This window comes from Physella acuta, unplaced genomic scaffold, assembly GCF_028476545.2.
Source record: "Physella acuta isolate Inbredline_101_S28 unplaced genomic scaffold, ASM2847654v3 ptg000502l, whole genome shotgun sequence".
NCBI lineage: Eukaryota > Metazoa > Mollusca > Gastropoda > Physidae > Physella > Physella acuta.
The window spans coordinates 858,565-877,222 of record NW_026732021.1 but is presented as its reverse complement, the minus strand read 5'-3'; the positions used below and the strand labels follow the sequence as shown (position 1 = coordinate 877,222).

The 18,658-nt window shown below is 34.4% G+C and overlaps 1 protein-coding gene across 4 annotated transcripts; it reads right to left on the bottom strand.

The window, feature by feature from the left end:
• Positions 1-1,061: 1,061 nt before the first annotated feature.
• Positions 1,062-18,624, bottom strand: LOC131944643 (lysine-specific demethylase 5A). Of its 4 annotated transcripts, none has more exons than XM_059305380.1 (33): positions 18,332-18,624; positions 16,958-17,035; positions 16,757-16,816; positions 16,467-16,529; positions 14,421-14,603; positions 14,112-14,225; positions 13,694-13,738; positions 13,200-13,290; positions 12,042-12,124; positions 11,681-11,839; positions 11,411-11,530; positions 10,802-10,957; positions 9,873-10,054; positions 9,590-9,752; positions 9,382-9,501; positions 9,091-9,285; positions 8,780-8,894; positions 8,472-8,663; positions 8,195-8,345; positions 7,976-8,093; positions 7,732-7,878; positions 7,285-7,493; positions 7,076-7,199; positions 6,651-6,845; positions 6,395-6,529; positions 6,091-6,271; positions 5,879-5,946; positions 5,636-5,797; positions 5,012-5,507; positions 4,706-4,923; positions 4,341-4,581; positions 3,832-4,152; positions 1,062-3,681 (listed from the first exon to the last, which is right to left on the bottom strand). In XM_059305380.1, the coding sequence occupies exons 1-33, from the start codon at positions 18,491-18,493 to the stop codon at positions 2,840-2,842; spliced, it is 5,889 nt and encodes a 1,962-aa protein (XP_059161363.1). In that variant the 5' UTR covers positions 18,494-18,624; the 3' UTR covers positions 1,062-2,839. The 4 variants fall into 4 exon arrangements, with proteins under 4 accessions (XP_059161363.1, XP_059161364.1, XP_059161366.1 ...); XM_059305381.1 differs by having other exon boundaries at positions 6,091-6,256; XM_059305383.1 differs by lacking the exon at positions 11,681-11,839.
• Positions 18,625-18,658: the final 34 nt, after the last annotated feature.

Genomic DNA, 18,658 nt, shown 5'->3' with positions numbered 1-18,658 from the left:
AATTTAATAGATGACTTGGTTACTCTCTAGACTACCCTTAAAGAAAAGCTCATTAGTTTATTGTACACATTTTACTGTATATATATTTAATTTTTCAAGATATATATATATGAAACTGATTTTATTTATGGTAAAAAAAATAACTGCGACTTGTTGCTGGCACTAACACTTGAAGGGTATGTAATTTGTTAGAATTTTATTTACTAGTTGCAAATTTTATAAACATGTTAACAATTTTACTTTCATGAATCTATTTTACTAATCAAGTATCAGTGTATATGAGAGAAAGTGTTTTAAATCACAACACATAACAGAATGTATTGATTCTTTTTATTACTTTTGTTGCAACTTGAAATGTTGAAGCATGAATAGGAATCTGAATATGTTTGAGTGTTCTGTAATTGGGGAAAAGTAAATTTTATTTGAACTCTTCCAGTGTGCAAATCTCAGTTGTTGACTGTTCTGGATGGTTTGGGTTTATTTCAGTTTGGGGTAATTTATACAGCCAATTACAGTTGTAGTTGTGGGACATTGTTGTATTTGTATTAAACTATTTGAAACTGCTTTCATTCAAGATATCTGCATTTGGTAGTAGTGTTCCAATGAAGAATCAATACTAAGTTTATTTGTGATGGTAAATGATTTGTAGAAAATGTAGGCCTAGTTTCAATCCAGTAATAGAAACAGGTTCATGAAGTAAAGAAAATTATATCCCTGGTTATTGTATTTGTCAGTATTGGAACAAATGGGAATCATCCAACATAAAGGTCAGAGTGAATGCTTTTAATCAGAAGAGGGAATTTATATTCCAGATGAACCTATTACATCTCACCAGGACTTTTTTTTTTACTGCAATGTCTTCCACAAATAGTGTTACTAGACTCACCAGTATTCTGTGTCAACTAGCCAGTCAAACATGGTAACATGTGATAACTTCACAGCTAGATTTCTTCTGTAGTAACTCATAGCAGTTTTATTACAACTACACTTGCATACTTTTATAAAGTAAAGAAAGCACTGCTTTTATAAAATAGTCTATACTATTTTAATATATTTATGTATTCAAAAATTCACCCAACCTGACCAAGTCATTGATGTGTACAGATTCTTAATTACATAATGTAACACCCTTCACCATGATTTTTGTTCACAGATAACTGTTTATAGCTGCTCTTTAATGCATGATTTCTTTACAGCCAACAAAAAGGAGGTTCTAGCTGTAGATTTAGTCTGCATTAGCTAACTTATTTTTTGTGTATTTAAAAAAAATGTGTGTGAATTAAAAATTTAATGGAATAAAATTTGAAAAGAGCAACTAGTTATTTTTAATTTCCTAATGACCCCAAGCAACAAAACAGCAATGAATTGATTAAACCTAAAACAAAAAATGTATACTTTATTTTTATAACACTGCACAAAAAGTTTACAAGTTCAGTGGACCAAACCTTATAAAAATTCATGGTCAATAATGGATGACATCAACTGCACATTTCCATCCTGTTATTTCATAATTGTTTAACTAAAAAAAAATATCAAAACACTTTTCTAAACTAATAAGTATTTTATTATCAATATTTTTTCAATAATCTGAAGATCAACAACAAAATATTGTTAAACATTTTTGAATGGTTAGATCTGTTGGATGAAATGATGGGCACAAGCATGTGATGCTAAAAAAAATCTCTCATTAGCTGCTGCGTTGGCTTGGATAGGAAGATCAGAAATCAATGAACACTCAAATCTGGGATTGTACATTAATCGACTAAGATAAATGTCACATTAATGGCTATTTATAAAGCTGACAATACATTATTTTAGAAAAAAAATTACAACAAATAACACAAACTTACATACAGGAGGGAATACAATCACCCTTGTGTCCAAACCAAATTATATTTTCATAACTAAACGCATCACTTCAAATCATTTTTACTAGAGATATTTCTTATATACTAATAAAATTAATTTATTTACAAGTATTTTAAATATATGATGCAAGAAGAAAATGAAGTGTATTATATTAACAATAATCATGTTGACACAAGGTGATGTTGGTTGTATAAAAAAACTGGTTGAAAAGTATGTACCGATAAACACAAATTGATAACTGTTCACGTTTGGTGTAAACATGATTCACACGCCAATAGCTTACAAATAACAAAACTAACAAATAAGTAGTTATATAAATAAATTAAATGTAACTCTATGAAACATTAGTCAATTTTACTTATGGTTAACACTAATCAATGCTATTATATGATTTCCTGATATTCAGATATTAATGGATAACATATTGGTATTTTGCTAACATAAAAATAAATATGTTTAAACTGTATCACAGTTTACTAGGGTAGACAGCTACAGCTGTTATCAATGTAGTTTCTACCAATAGTATTTAATGACCTCCAGAGATCTTTCACCACAAGGAGGAAGCCTAAGCAGAGAACCATTCACCTTTCTAGCTCATCTACAGAAACACTTTGTTTCAGATTTAATCAAAGGTGGGAGATACCTTTTTTTAAAAAAGATCCAAATAGATATATCTGGTTTTGTGCAAACATTAATTTTTAAGGTATACATCTGGCAAACAATAACATAACTTAAGAAAATAATTTCAGAATCAATATATACATTAGAACAAAATTTACTTTTCAGTTATATACATTATTGTTATTATAAACCAATGTACTGAACAATTTTTTTATTGCAAATAATTGTGACAAAAGAAAGATAATTCATTAGAAGTTTTTTCATCATGGTCTAGAAAAAACAGCTACAAATAATTCACTTACACAGCCAGCCACTCACATCATACCACAAGACTGAAGCTTTGGCATTGTCAGGAATTGTCCAAGAGGACATTGCTTTCAGTCTGTGTTACAAGCTGATTTTCTTCTGACTTCTCCACCTCAATATCTTCTTGCTCGGATTCCTCGGCCGTCTCTGTGACATCATCACACTCTTCAACATGCACAGCTTTCTCTTCCACTTCCCCCATTTCCTCATCTTCTTCCTCCTCTTCTTCATCTTCTTCAGCATCACATTCTTCATCAATTTCTTCTTCTTCTCCCTCCTCACCATCCTCATCTATTTCTTCTTCTTCCTCTTCCTCCTCAATATCTTCAACTTCTTCATTTTTATCCACTTTCTCATCTTCATCATCATCAATCTCAATTTCCTCCTGCTGACTAGTAGCAATGACCACAACATCCTCATCTTCAGCTTTAGACTCTGATGCCTGGTCAACCCCTTCACTTTTACCCTCAGACACTGCGGGTGTTTCCTGCACTGAGCTAGGGATCCCCTTCTCTAACTGCATCATCGACTCAACTGCCTCCACTCTTTTTTCAGCTTCCAAACGCCTCTCTTTGGAGCTGGCAGCCACAGCTTCCACAACATCTGATATTGCTTTGTCAGCAGCTGCACGCACACTGGGAGAACATGGTGGACTGGAGTCAAACAGATTTTCTTTTGGTTCTTTCTTGATTTTGTCTGCTTCAATGGTGGCATCACTGGAGCCTGTTTTTGCTGGAGATCCCACCAGGGCCACACTGCTCCCCTCACGACAACTAAAGCATACATAGTCTTCTTCATCCCGTACCTCTTCTTTCTTGAGCCCAACACATAAGAGATGAAACCACAGCTCACAACGGTCACACTGTACCCAGTTTACTGCTTCACCTAGTTCAAATAAAAAGGTCATTTCAAAATGTAAATAATGTGACATAGTTCAAGTAAAAATTTTATTTGAAAAATGTAAATAATGTGACCTAAGGTTAAAAAAATTAAATTTAGAATTACTAATAACAATAAATTAAAAACAAAAAATACCTGTAGGTCTCAAGCACTTAAAGGCTGAACAATCTTCATCGTTATCATTATCATCACTGTCATCCATCATAACAAGCTCTTCTTTGACCTTTCGCTCTCTCTTTACTTTTGGGCGCCGCTCTTTGGGTTTTGTATTTTCTGCAGTTCCAACAGCTGTAGCCCCTGAACCTTCAACAGTTTCAACAGGTGCTGAGTTACTTCCTGGCTCTGCTGGGGCGCTTTGTACTGCACTACCTTTTGTAAGAAGTTTTTTCTTTTTCTTCATTTTAGGCTTTCCATCTGGATTTGTTGTGCCTGAGTCTCCAGAATCCTTCAGTTTTCCTAAAAATTATTGTATAACAAAAGGCTTCATATTTTTTAGATATTTTTTTATTTTATGTATATGTAGTGCTTAACAAATACGTTTAACAAATACTGTTAATATACTAAATATATTAGTACTTAAATGTATAGAAATTTGGTGGAAAACACATTTTAAAAAATAAATAAGCTTTGAATTTTTAACACACCTTTTATGCCATCCTTGTTCTCATTCAATAAATCTTTCTTTTTTTGGAATTTCTTTTTCTTGAGTATTGTCTCAACCCCATTTTCCACTTTGATCCTCTTAATCATTAAATCACTAAGTCTGTTCTCCCCCATGTTCTTTTTTCTCTTCATTTTTTCTTTTATTTTCATCAAACCATCTTTATCTTTCTTCTTAAGCTCTTTTTTCTCTCTGTTTTTTTCAAAACCAGTCTGTCCAGAAGCCTAATTAGAAATAAGCAAACATATTTTATATTCTAACAACCTCATACAACACACTTAATATACAATTTAAAAAGTAGTATTAACTATTTCTATTAATTAAAAATAGAAAACAAACAAAACAAACCTCTACATCTGAATATCTGTTAGGCTCTGTGCGAGTGTAACAGGCCTGCAAAATGCGCCAGATATGCTGTGTTTCATCTAAAGACACCTCAAGCAAATCTCCTTCCATCATCAGCTCTTCAAGCTGAGCTCTCTTAGTTTCTGCTACATCCAGTAAAGGGATCTCACAAGTGCGAGGTACTAGAGGTGACTTGCGAAGATTTTTACGAGGCGAGCCATCTTTTAGAGTAAAAAATTGTAATGAAAGTTTTAGATAAATGTCTGAACTAAAACAAGTAGGGTCAACTAACCATTTGAACCAACTTACTGGACATTCCTTTAGAGACAGATGAGTAAGCGTGTTCTGATGACATCCCAAGAGAAGCCACAGATGAAATGTCAATCTCAGCGCCAATATCTTGAGACATGGGGTTAGGAGCAGGGACTAAAGTCTGGGACAATGGTGACATGTCCCCTGGGGTTGGGGAGAGAGGAGCATCCAGGTTGACTCCTATACTGGCCTCTCTGTGACCATCATCTTCAGGGTAGGAATGATGATGTTTAGCTGCCCACCTATCAAAGTCTATGTCTCCATGATGTAGCAAAGACATACTGGAACTGTCTCTATTGCCAAAAGCACTCTGTGTGACAGAGGCAAGGTGAGGCTGTAATTCAGGATTATTGGCAGCCTTCTGAAGCTCAGCATTTATAATCTTTTCAGTTTTTTCCCGAGCTGCCTGTTCAACCATTCGTTGACTCATCACACTGAGCTGAGCCATTGCGGATGCCATATCTGTGGTTGTTAGGACTTGTCTTGCTCGATCCTGCAGGGAGAGAAAAGAAAAGGTGCAATTAACTTCACTATTGATGTGAATTTAGTGCTTAACTTTACTACTGATGTGAATCTAGCAACTGGGAGTACTAAGAAGACAAGCAATTATAAAAGTCTTACCTGCCATGCCATGGCTCTCTCTGTAAGACACTGCAATGCTTCTCCTTCTGACATTCTTACTGGCAGTTTTTGCAATGACACCAGCAGTGATAAGATTGTTTCAAGACGTGGGCGACGAGATCTTAGGCACAAAGGGCACAAAAACTTCATTTCCTTTGTTGCCTAGAGAGAAACATAGAAAAGATGAACCAGACTGATACAACAGTACCCAAAGACTGTCCCAAGTTTTATAAGTAGACTCACCTGCATAATTGCTGCTTGCGATGTTTTATTTTTAATGCTGGCTGACTTAGGAAATGAGACACATGTTCCTGAAACAAATTCAAGTGTGAGAATCAAACAAATGTTCAGCTAGGGTAAAAGTTGCAGGGCTAGAACAGTGGTCAACTAGTCAAAGTACTCAGTAATGAAAATAAAGTTGGCTGTTAAGTACTGACAAAACCTAAACAACTGACCATGAAACCAATCTTTGCAAAGTTCACACTGTAACATAAAACCAGATGCAGGTTTCCTGCACACACAAAATTTAGCATCAGTGTCATGGCGCTTCTCCATGTTGCGTGTGCGTAGGTCTCTCATCATCTCCACTTCTTTAACCTCCCCCATCTTAAATGCTGCTACCTGAGTAAGAATGGACTGGGATAAGCCAAGAGAAAAAAAAATGTTACTATAAAATAAAGGGTACCTGAGAGGAAAGAATGACATGCAAACATAAGATCTATGTTGTATCTTAACTAAAATAAACAAAATTGTAATCACCACGCCAGAGTTTCTACTGTCATCACTAGCATAGTCCAGAGCACCATCACTTTCTTTTTTATCAGCATCTTTTAAACGCTTTTTCTTGCAACGCCCACCATTATAGATGCCTATATCATTCCTTGGCGATAAAATCTAGTGAAAAGAATTGAAATTTATATAAACAGCAAAAATATATTTCACAAACAATGAACGAAGAAGATGAACAGGATACCCAAGTAGCTGTAGTAAAAATATGAGTTGAGTGTCAACAAACCTCTAATAATGTAAAGGAAGAGTTTTTCTTGAGGAAAGTGCGGGCAGTCCTCTCCTTCCATGACTTGGCTGCTGCTACCTGTGATTCTAATTGTGGCAACTGATCCAGTCTAACAGGAATAGGTCGCCCTTTAGCCACAAGTCCTTCTAACACCTCCAGATAGGCATACTGCTCCACACTTTGTATAGCTTCAACCTAGTGTTTACATTATAAAAAATGGAAAGTTTGTAGCTAAAACAAAGATAAATCAATTACTGCCAGAAATAGTGGAGGTTATTTTTGTACAAACTTGTTTTTGCTTTTTCAGGGGAAGCAACTAACTAATTTCTACTCAACATCAAATTGTTCCCACTTTTCTATAAAGCATAAAGAACCAGTTATTACTATAAAAGAAAGAGTTAAATATGCACACAATCAAAGCCAACCTTCTGGATCCACTCCTTGGCCTTTTTCACAGCTTCTCTAAGTGATGCAATGTTTGGGAGATGTGCGGGAATGTTTCTTGCTTCAGCAATGATTGCTTCAAGTGTTGTCAACAAATGGCGAGGTCTAAAGGCAAAAAATAAAATGTTAATAAAGAGTCAGCACAAGAGAATTAGTGCAATAACTGACGTAATGACCAATGGTAACAGACCTTGCTTGTAAACATATTCTGGCCTTCTCTTCCCATCTCTCACTGACAGTCAACAGTTCCTGGAGTTCTGCCATGGCTTTTTCTACAGCAGGGTGTGGTGCAAGACTTACACCAGATTCTATCAGCTTCCTCATCATGTCTAAAGTCACTGAGCTGGCATCTTTCATAGACAGACGAACATTATCAAGCCAGCGTGCTTGTTGCAGTACCTGGTTAACATTTTAAAGATGGTTTCTCAGGATTACTTTAAAAATATTTATTAGGACAACTTTTTAAAAAATTATCCACTTACGTAAAAATAATTATCCACATTTGCAAAATAAGTAACTAAACAGTTCTCAGGAGATCCCCTGTTCTTTATGTATATATATAAAAACAAGTGTAAGAAATAAATCCATTAAAAGTAGTAGATCTAAATGTATAACAATGACAGTTTTTACTTCAGACCTGTTTTAGCTTTGGTATTTCTGGCAGATCAACATCTAGGCTAATGCCTATTTCTATAAGAGTCTCCACTTGTTCAGAGTCTGGTGTCTCTGCATCTAAGGCATCTTGGGCTTCTTCACGGAATTCTACAACTTTATCTAACAACTCCTGAAATAGATGATTGCATTTTTGCATAAAATAATAAACTCTTTTTATGTAAATATTTCTTTAATAAACAAGCTAGAGATAGCATGAATCAACTTACTTTAATTAGTTTGGTTTCTTTAATGATACATGGAAGTCCATTTACTTGTTCAAAAAAGCAGTTCAATTCATCAAGGGTTAATTTAGCCACATATTTACCTTCAATGGACTGTCGATTTCTAAAATAAATTTGTGTTAATTAGCACAGAGAAAACATGGCAATGTGTGAGATATTAGGTGACCAAATCAAAGTAAAATCAAGTCAGCAGTGAATACAAACCTTGTTCTAACTTTCTTGCTGACCAGTTGATTAGCCACATTAGAACATTTCTCTGCCTCAGTGACAGCATTGATCAGCGTCTGCAGCAGGTCTGATTCAGGAAACTTTTTCTCTTCAGCTTCAGTTATTAGATTTTTTAGTTCATTCAATTCTGTTGATGGAAACATTGCTTGCATTACAATTCTCTTCTCATGTTATTCAACTACCTGGCTGACTAAAATGTGAGTTTAATATATCTTTACCCCAATTTGACTCGCTTATAAGTGTAAAATCTCACCTAATTTGTTGTCACCCGTGGCATCTAAAGCAGTTTTCACAACCAGAATCCAGTTATCATACGACTCGGCCCTGACCTTCAGGCGATGTAACATACTGGGCAGCTCATCCAAGGTGTAGCGGTAGCGCAAGACATGCCGGGTGGGAGAACAGTCGCACAACTCCTCTACATGATACAAGCACACCAGACGACCTGAAAGAAAGGAAACAGACTGAGTCAGCACCTCTTTTGTACCAGGTCTTACAAACAAGTACAGCACAACAGACTAATAAAATATTTCAATGCAACATAAATGAGGTAAAACATACTTGGCTGACAAGGACAAGTAACTGAAGAAAGAAAGCAAGTTGTCTTGCACACATCACACTGGCGCTCATCATCTGGGAGTAGTTCAAATGCTTCCCTTTCAGCATTTAGTGTACCCTTTTAAATAAAAAATGTATGTGTTAAAATCTTTTGTAGACTGAATAATTCTGCCAGTGCAACAAGTAAAGAAGAAAGAAATCATAATGTGACATTCTTATACAGTTTTAGTAAGACGTATTTCTTTGCTAGTACTTTATTAAGTTACAAAAATCTCAATAAGCAAATTTTTAAAAGGACAGAAAGTGATTCTAACCCTTTCTAGTAAAGCTTTTCTGAGATCTCTTTCCTCTTCTACCATGGAAAGCATATCAGCATGAGTAGCAGCTGCCAGGGTTAAATCAAGGCTATCTGGATCTGCTGCCATTTTACATATAAGTTCCTCATGAGAGAACACACACTGTCTGTGCAGCAAACGATAGTGTTCTATGCATGCTCTACCTATAGGAAGCTGTAAAAAAAACAACAGTTTAGTTCAAATCAAGGGTAGTAAAAAATATTTTTGATGTCGACAATTCCAGGATAATAACGGTACAATGAAACATACCCAATCTGCAGGACAGAAATTGACAGCTTCAGCAAAATTGTAGCCTTGATTAAAGCCAGCATGATAAGCTCGAGGGAAAGTTACAACAAATTCTCCTGCACACTGATCCGTACGAAAAATCTGCCAAATTTATAAGGAATCAATGTATAAAACCTCAAAGAAGTCAAAGCAACAAGATGAGACATGCTAGAATGGCAAAATGACTTACTCTAACTCCTTTATCCATTAGAATATTTGGGTTCATGATGGTAGTCAACTGGTGCAGCAGATCTGGTGCTTGTTCAAACAGTTCAGGAGCAGTTTCTCTCATGGCATCTTCAAATTTTGTAGCATCAGCACCAGGAACTCCATACCAAGACTTGGGCTCCCCCCTAGTAGATCAACAAATATATCCTACCTTCAAAATACTCATTGAGTTTATTAGACTCAGTACATCTTTAAAATAGCAATCACGAGTAGAATAATTACAATTTACTCAAAAAGGCACTAACCAATGCAAATAGTTGATAGAATAGCTCCAATGATCTTCAATGTGCCAACAAAAGCTGGAAAAACACATGCCCACATAACACCATGGCACTTTCATGCCAGATATATCAGCATTGATATGACACAACACTGACTGTTCCAACACTGGGAGGTTGTTCAGGTTCCAGCCTGATGTCACATATTCCTGAAACAGAGACATCTAATCAAATGCTGGGTACCCATGCTTTAACCCTTAAAGTGCGCGCCAGGTGGCCTTATGCATTGTAAGTTATGTAACAGAAAAGACACGATCGTGGCTTGGCGCGCTTTCAGGGTTAAAAGTGTTTTAATACATACTTAAATTTAGAACTACAATAAGTACTATCCTCAACTTGAGGGGAGAAAATAATAAATTTTAACCATTACAAGATTTTACATATGCACTGAAGAGAAGTAATTAAAAGGACAACTAGATATTGATATTAAAAAAGCATGGGTTACTGCAAGGTGTAGTGAAAGGAAAGGTTTGGAGATGTGTAGTTTTTCTCTAAATATAAACATCTCCTATACAATTATATTCTTATAACCTACATCCTGACAGAAATATATATTTAATAAAAATATTACTTTGCCTTTTTTTAATATTGAGATTTATAGGCCTACGCCATTTTGTTGTAAATCCATCAAGGCATAATGGTAAAAATATTCTCTTATTATTACAAAATAAACACATGGAACTTTCTGCTTAATATAAAAAATATTATGGAAAACAAAACATATATACCCACTATTTTATTTTTATGTATAGTTATCTTATTTTCTTCTTTTTAGTGTATATATAAAAGTTTGTTTTATAAACTTTTATTACAGGAGGACTCCACTCATGATGAAGCAAAAGCAAACATTAAGCAGATACAAAGAATTAAGTTCAATAAAAGCTTGTAAAAAATACCTCATCTTCTGGTAGCAAATCTTCAGTATTTTTTGTAGGAAAACCACTTCCCATTTCCATAGCATGAATATCTGCACCATATTGCACCATTACATTTTCCTCCAAGCTGTTAACCAGTCTCCAAAACTCCCTCTCCACTTGGCTTGTTGTCACCTTCTAAAAGTACAGAACATGTAAATATTTTAACACAAATTTGATTTGGGGGAGGGGGGAGGGAAAAATGGGAGGAGGTCTAATCCTTGTCATCTTGAGCATTGATAAACAAGATATTTTATATAGTCAACATCTTGAATGTCTTAATTACTAAATAACTCACACAGCAGTAAGTAAAGCTACCCTTTTAAACAGGACAGTCCATGGGGCTGGTGAAGTAGTTTACCTGTGCCTGTGACTCTGGCATAAGGGATAGTTTTCATCACTATGCTTTTACTTTCCCTAGTATGAGTCAGGTGGACTCTCAGATGTCTTCTCAATTTGAGCCCAACACAGCATTATAAGTTAAGAATTTATTTCAAAATTCTTATTAGCTTTTAGCAAAGTTAAAAGTCATTTGGAAATACAAAAAAATGGAAGTAAACATGTTTAAATACAGAGTACAGAACAACTTACATGAACTGGCATTTTAAAGTAAGATGCTTTAAAATGATCTGCCATTTCACCAAAAGACTGTAATGTGTAATCCCTTTTACTCTGATCAAACCCATAGGGCTCAAGGGGTTTACTACAGGCCTGTATTGTTAGAAAGTATTTATTTTAGTTATCTGGTCACAAAAATGGCAAAAAATTATATCTCCATGTAAACAATAACTTTTGACTGCTTTAGTTGGGTTAGCTACAAAAAATGTAAGGAACAATAAATAAACCCAACATAGAACTCACCTGTTTAACACAAGAGGGACACCTCCAATCACCCTTGGGTACCTCAGCCAATGGGGGAACAAGGCAGTAGGTGTGGAAAGCATCATCACATCCATCACACAATAACATTTGCTCCTCCCCATCCCCCCGACCACACATATGACAATAATACTTGTCTGCCTAAATGGGGATGATGTTCATCAAATCATTCATTCTAGCGCATCATTTAAACAGATGGCACTATTTAAAAGTAGGTTAATCAAACAACTTACATTAACTAAGCCCAAACAAAAAAACTGGAAGAAAATAATTAGCACATAAAAATATAAATTACATAGCATTTTAAAAATTGGAGTGCTTATATGGAAGAAAAAAAACTTACTCCAGAGTAAGCACCAGGTATGGACATCTTCATTCTGCTTTTACGGTTATCTCCCTTTTCATCAGGTTTAAAATCAGGATCATCTGTTAATATAAAATTAATTTAATTTTAGATTCAACTGTTTTTCATAATAATGATTATACAATAATTCAAGAATGCATGTAAAATATTATTTCTCTGGCACCTGTTTAATCAAAACTCAGTAAACATGTTTATAGAATTCGCTATATGATGGTTTTAACAAAACTCCTTCAGTATGTTAAAATAATCTAGCTTTTGCTATGGATGATGATTTGCTTATAAATAATGTAAGATGATTAACTGAAAGAATTTTATACATGTATTTGTTATTAAACTATTAAAATAATTATACTTCTGTCACAAACATAGCAAATACAAAGTTCACAAACCTTTAGAGCCTGTCACAAACATAGCAAATACAAAGTTCACAAACCTTTAGACCCTGTCACAAACATAGCAAATACAAAGTTCACAAACCTTTAGACCCTGTCACAAACATAGCAAATACAAAGTTCACAAACCTTTAGAGCCTGCAACAAACATAGCAAATACAAAGTTCACAAACCTTTAGAGCCTGTCACAAACATAGCAAATACAAAGTTCACAAACCTTTAGACCCTGTCACAAACATAGCAAATACAAAGTTCACAAACCTTTAGACCCTGTCACAAACATAGCAAATACAAAGTTCACAAACCTTTAGAGCCTGTCACAAACATAGCAAATACAAAGTTCACAAACCTTTAGAGCCTGTCACAAACATAGCAAATACAAAGTTCACAAACCTTTAGACCCTGTCACAAACATAGCAAATACAAAGTTCACAAACCTTTAGACCCTGTCACAAACATAGCAAATACAAAGTTCACAAACCTTTAGAGCCTGTCACAAACATAGCAAATACAAAGTTCACAAACCTTTAGACCCTGTCACAAACATAGCAAATACAAAGTTCACAAACCTTTAGAGCCTGTCACAAACATAGCAAATACAAAGTTCACAAACCTTTAGACCCTGTCACAAACATAGCAAATACAAAGTTCACAAACCTTTAGAGCCTGTCACAAACATAGCAAATACAAAGTTCACAAACCTTTAGACCCTGTCACAAACATAGCAAATACAAAGTTCACAAACCTTTAGAGCCTGGGACAGCAGCTTTAGGACCTGCTCCATAGAATTGCAATTTCTTCAGTTCACTATTTTTGCTATAGTCAATGTCAGGATCCTGAAAAATGTTACAAAAGATAACATGTAACAATATTTATAATCAAAGGATATCAGTATTTTAAAAAAATACATGAACATTATGTGCTTCCTTTTGATTCTGGGGAAAAAAATGGATCAAACAAAAATGTGGTTGAGGGCAACATAATCTTTGAATTAGGGAAGAAATAAACCATGAGGTTGACAGAATAATCAACATGGCTTAAGTGTTTGACACAAAATACTTACACCAAGGATAAAACAAATAACTGGTAATGACGGTATACATGAAAGCAAGAATTGGATCATTGTGATTATTTTGTGTTAATTTGAACTTTTTTATGTTAATTGCAAACAAACATCTTTTTAAAAAGTAATCAAAAAGTCTGAAAATTAACTGTTAAGATAATTATAAAATTGCTGACCTTTCTTATCAAGCACTCGTATTCCTCAATTGAAGGAGAAGGGCTCTGAAACAGCCCAATTGAGGAAATATTAGAAAATTTATACCTTTTGTCTCAATATGAATCATGAATAGTTTGCCTTAATATTTGTGCTTTCTTTATTAGATGAAGTGAAGGGGTAAAAGGTCAGCTGCTAACGTTTGTTAGGAACTATAACCAACCAGGTTTTGCTTTACATATTTCAGTGAACTGCCATGTAATAAATAGATACTATTTGTACCTAGGAATTGTAACCAGTGCAGTCAATTAGCCAAACCCGTGATTCTGTGCTGATGTTTCTAGATACAATTTTGCAGTCTAGCAAAGCCTGGTTTGTCCAACTGTAAAACAAAACTCAACTCTGGGAACAGAAACAAAAAGTCACATCTGACTCACAAACCTCTTTAACAGCCCGTTTTGATTTTCTGTTCTTATCCTTGTCTGCACTCATCTTCCAGTGAGGTTTGTAATCCTTGTCAGATTTATCTATTTCATCAGGGATTGCAGGTTTTTGCTACAAGTAAAAAAAAATTGGGGGTAATGTTGGTTTATACAACTAACTCAAATCTGAAATAAAATTAGCAATGCTCATTAAAGATGTAATCAATATTCCAAACTTAAAGACTAGAAAAGTAAGTATCAAATTACTTGGATACTTTAGAATATCATTTTTTTCTTAAAGCTCAGTTCAAAAGCTTGAATTTTATACCTCTGGAATGAATTTGACAGTTTCTCCTTTTTTGAATAGATAAAAGGGAAAAAGTATGCGCTCATAGTGGTGCTTAAGTGTGCCTCCTACTCCTCTGCCATAAGGGTAGCCCATTTTAATAGCAACACGTGACCAGCCCCTTTCTCTGTTCAAAAGTTCCATACCACCTTCTTCTTCCACAGTCTGGAATAAAAAAGCTTATTTTCTATAATACTAATAGAATTGGCATGGTTTGGATATAAGCTCATTAAAAAAGTGTGTTCATAACAATGTCAAAGCATTTCTTTTCAGATAAATAAAAATAAGTAGGCCTACATATGGAATAGGCAGAATTTGCAGAAACAATACATGTAGCTTTAAACAGTTTAAAAGCATAGAATAGTTAAGTTCTTAGCAAAAGAAATATGAATAGAAGGGAGAGGGGGATACGCAGCTATGTGAAATCATATTGTAACAATCCAATGTATTGTCCAAACTAAAACTTAGTAGGCCTATGAATAACAGAGCCCGTTTACCCAATCTATGTCAAAATAACGCAACAGACGTGATACGTGGGGATGGAGGGGAGGGGGCGGGGCATGTGCGATTTTTTCGATAGGGCTCAGAGATGACAAAATAAAAACTAAGCGGGCATGCTGTCCACTATAATTCTCTCATTCTCTCCTTTACGTTTGATTTCTTATTTACCACCCCTCCCCAAGGACAATTAATTATTTTTTTTAGCGAAGGGCCTAGGCATTGAATTTTTTAATTGACGTCATATGGAAAGGGGACGTAATAAGGTAAAGCATAGAGCCAGTGCGCAAGTGAGGCGAAGGTTTCTTTGTTCCCATATAGAGTCTGGCAAACGAATGTTGTTCTACTTTTAACTTGCCATGATCAACAAATCAATAAGCGCCATTATCTAAAGCGAGTTAAAACGACATTTGATGCACACTGTCGCGTAGTATTAGTTCCTTATTGCATATAAAGTGAGAACTCTTGACATAAAATCGTGAGCATTACCAAATGCTCTCAACCAAGTAATGGTGACATTTGCGGCCATTTTGAAAACACTAGCTCATCGAAATGACCCATTAGAGGAAAAACAAAATGTTTTTTTTAACTACTTAGATCCAAATAAAATATACTAGTACATCTAGACTCTAGATCCAGATTAATTTAGATAGTCAAACAAAGGAAACCAAAATTCATGAACATCGCTTTCAAGAGCAGTGATGAGAAGGTTATTTTACGTATGCAACTTAAAATTATTCCTAACTAATGTATTTGATCGGAATCTATTTTCTTTTGAGAAAAAAAAGCTAACACAAATTTTAAATAAAAAGAATTAGACTAAAGCTATTAAAAAAAACTATTTTGACATTAAAAATGTAACCTTCCTAGGGGAAAAAAAAGATCGCCCATAAATGACGTCACGCGCCTATGGTGGGTGGAAAGTTCTGACTTCGTGACAATTGCTAGGTACACGGGAGGGGGGGGGGGGAGAGGAGAGAAAAATGTTTCGAGACGAACATTTTATATTTCCTAAAATTAAAATGATAAAAACCAATGTACTTTCAAAAGTATGGCTATGGCTATTTTCTATGGGGGGAGGGGGGGGGGCATCCTGACGTCATTTTACTACGCCTAGCTTTTAGAGGCAATATAGAATCTAGGACGCGAAAGGGCACAGTAGGGGTGAAATGATCAAATCGTATGATCCTAATTTCAAATATAGAAATTAAATTATTAAAAAAAGTATTAATATGGCCCTATTCTATAAAAATGTATAAACCTACAGCAAAGCCTGTTAATGAACAGGTAAAAGAGGGAGAAAATGTGTGCACTTACCCTCTGGCCAATGGAAAACACAGACTAAACCACAAATTACTTATACTTCAAATATTTAACCTTTTTTTTTCACCACAACTGAATATTTCCACAACCTTCACTCAATTCAAAAACACAATTTATCAGTCTTAGTCTTATCCACGAATTTCCAGAAAAGAATCCACAATTCAAATAATTTATTTAAACTATCTAAAACTGCAAGAAGACCCATACCTTGAAAAGTTTGTACAGGTCCAAAATCTTCCTCTCCACTGTAGGAATTTTCAATGTGCATCCCTACAGCATAATAAACATATAATCCAAGATTAAGGGATCATTTAGAAAAACACACCCACATAAATATATATATATAGAGAGAGAGAGTTATGATTGATACAGAAAAACAATTGTGATGCTTTATAACTGTAAATTTTGTTCTTTAAAAGCCCACTAAACTATTTACAATGATAAAGCTGAGTCCAAAGGCAAAAGTTATAGAGAAACAAAATAGATGAATGTCTTACCTGAAGATCCCAAAACTTGTATAAGCAATCAAAGAAATTAAGTTTAATCCTAGAATGAGCCTGAAATTTAACATGTTACATCTGACTGAATTCAAGTATAATACAGCTGAGGAATCATATTTACTTTATTCAGCTACTGAAGTTTATTCTAAAGGTAAGTAGATCTATAACAGAAGACATTTTGAAAAGGAAATAGCTAACCTCTAATTCATTTAACTTTTGTATCCTTGGTGTGAATCTGAAAGTTTCCACATTTACAGCAAAAGGTGGCTGCCAGTCCTTAAAAGGAAAATAGTTTTTCTTTAAAGATGTAGGCCTATTTCTAACTTTTTCAATTCTCTTAATTAAGATAATTAAGCTGAAAGCATTTAAATGTTATAACTATTCTAATTTAGATACTTAGCAATGTTTGATTACCCTAAAAACAGAATTCAATTTACGCAACCAATAAATTTGCCTATTAATGACACAACTGAATTAAAACTTCAATTTTTTAAAGGCCAAAATGTAGTCAATTTGGAATTGCATCTAATTTTTGTTTTTATAGGCCACAGTGAAACCACTTTTTAAAAATTACCAAATTACAGAAGACAAGCCTAATGTTTTCTAATTTTTTTTTAAAGAAATTACTTTGTTAACCTGCCATTTATTTGCAACTTTATTTTCCAAATTGAGTTTGAAAATTTAATTAAATTCTTAGGTCTATCTGTACGCTTTATTTAAACACTGCATTAGTCAGCATTCACATTGCTCATTTGGCTTTAAAATGTAGGTTATAGGCCCTATACGACAGGCTAATGACAATGCAATGTTAATTTAATAGGCCCTAGGTCAAATTAGTAATATGTATGGTATATTCTCAAAGGGGACTGTAAAATTATGTCTTTTTGTCTATCAATTACAATTAGGCCTAAAAAGACAATTATCAATCATGAATCATTAGCCATAAAGTTATAAATGAAAAAGTTGTTCAAATTCTATAGTATAGACCTACAGACTTTTTTAAAATTTACTATACTATAGTCTATACTAACTACTAACTATAGACTATAGTGATCAAAGGATCTGAAAATATATTATTTTAAGTCCTCTAACTCTAACAACTGGCATTAGGCTATTTTATTAGTAATTATTCAATTAAATCAACTGACTTATTAATTTATAATTACAACTTATTCTAACCTCTTACTGTCTTACAGTTATAATTATTTTGGGTTCCTTTTTTTTTTCAATTTTCTTTGCTTATTCTTAGAATAAAATTTTCATCTTATAATTTCAGAACTTGTGGTACCCTTGGATACTGCATTTGCTATACAGCACCCAACCCACTCGCTTTTTCTTTACTAGACTCTACCTACAGCTGCACGAACCAAGGCAAGCCCGAGCAATCTAGCCTGCTAGGGAATGGTGGAGAAATGGTGGCTGACGTCGTTAGTCGCCATCTCAAGGCAGTAAAATTGCACGTAGAATACATTTTCGTTAAAGATAAATCACCGAAAAGTAAACGAACTTAACATTACATTACAACAGTAAATGAAAACTAAAATACTCTAACATTATTATACTTAAACTTACTGGTGGTGGTTTTATTTTGACAATACCAGCTTGCAAACCAATCGACCTTATTTTTGCTATGTAACCTAACGGATCTGCAAACTCCTCTTCAGTTGGAGTAAAAACCGGTGCCTCAGGAGGAGGCTTAAAATTAACGTACGGATCTTGTGACTGTGAATCCATATTTTCATGAAATATAACTACACACGCTTAAACACTCTGTGATAATTCCAGAATAGAAAGAAAAACATCACACTAAATCCATTGACAACATCCTGAAATCGGCATTGCTAGTAGTGCCTAACAACATACTAAACAGTCTTCGTCCGCACAAAAAACAAGATCTAA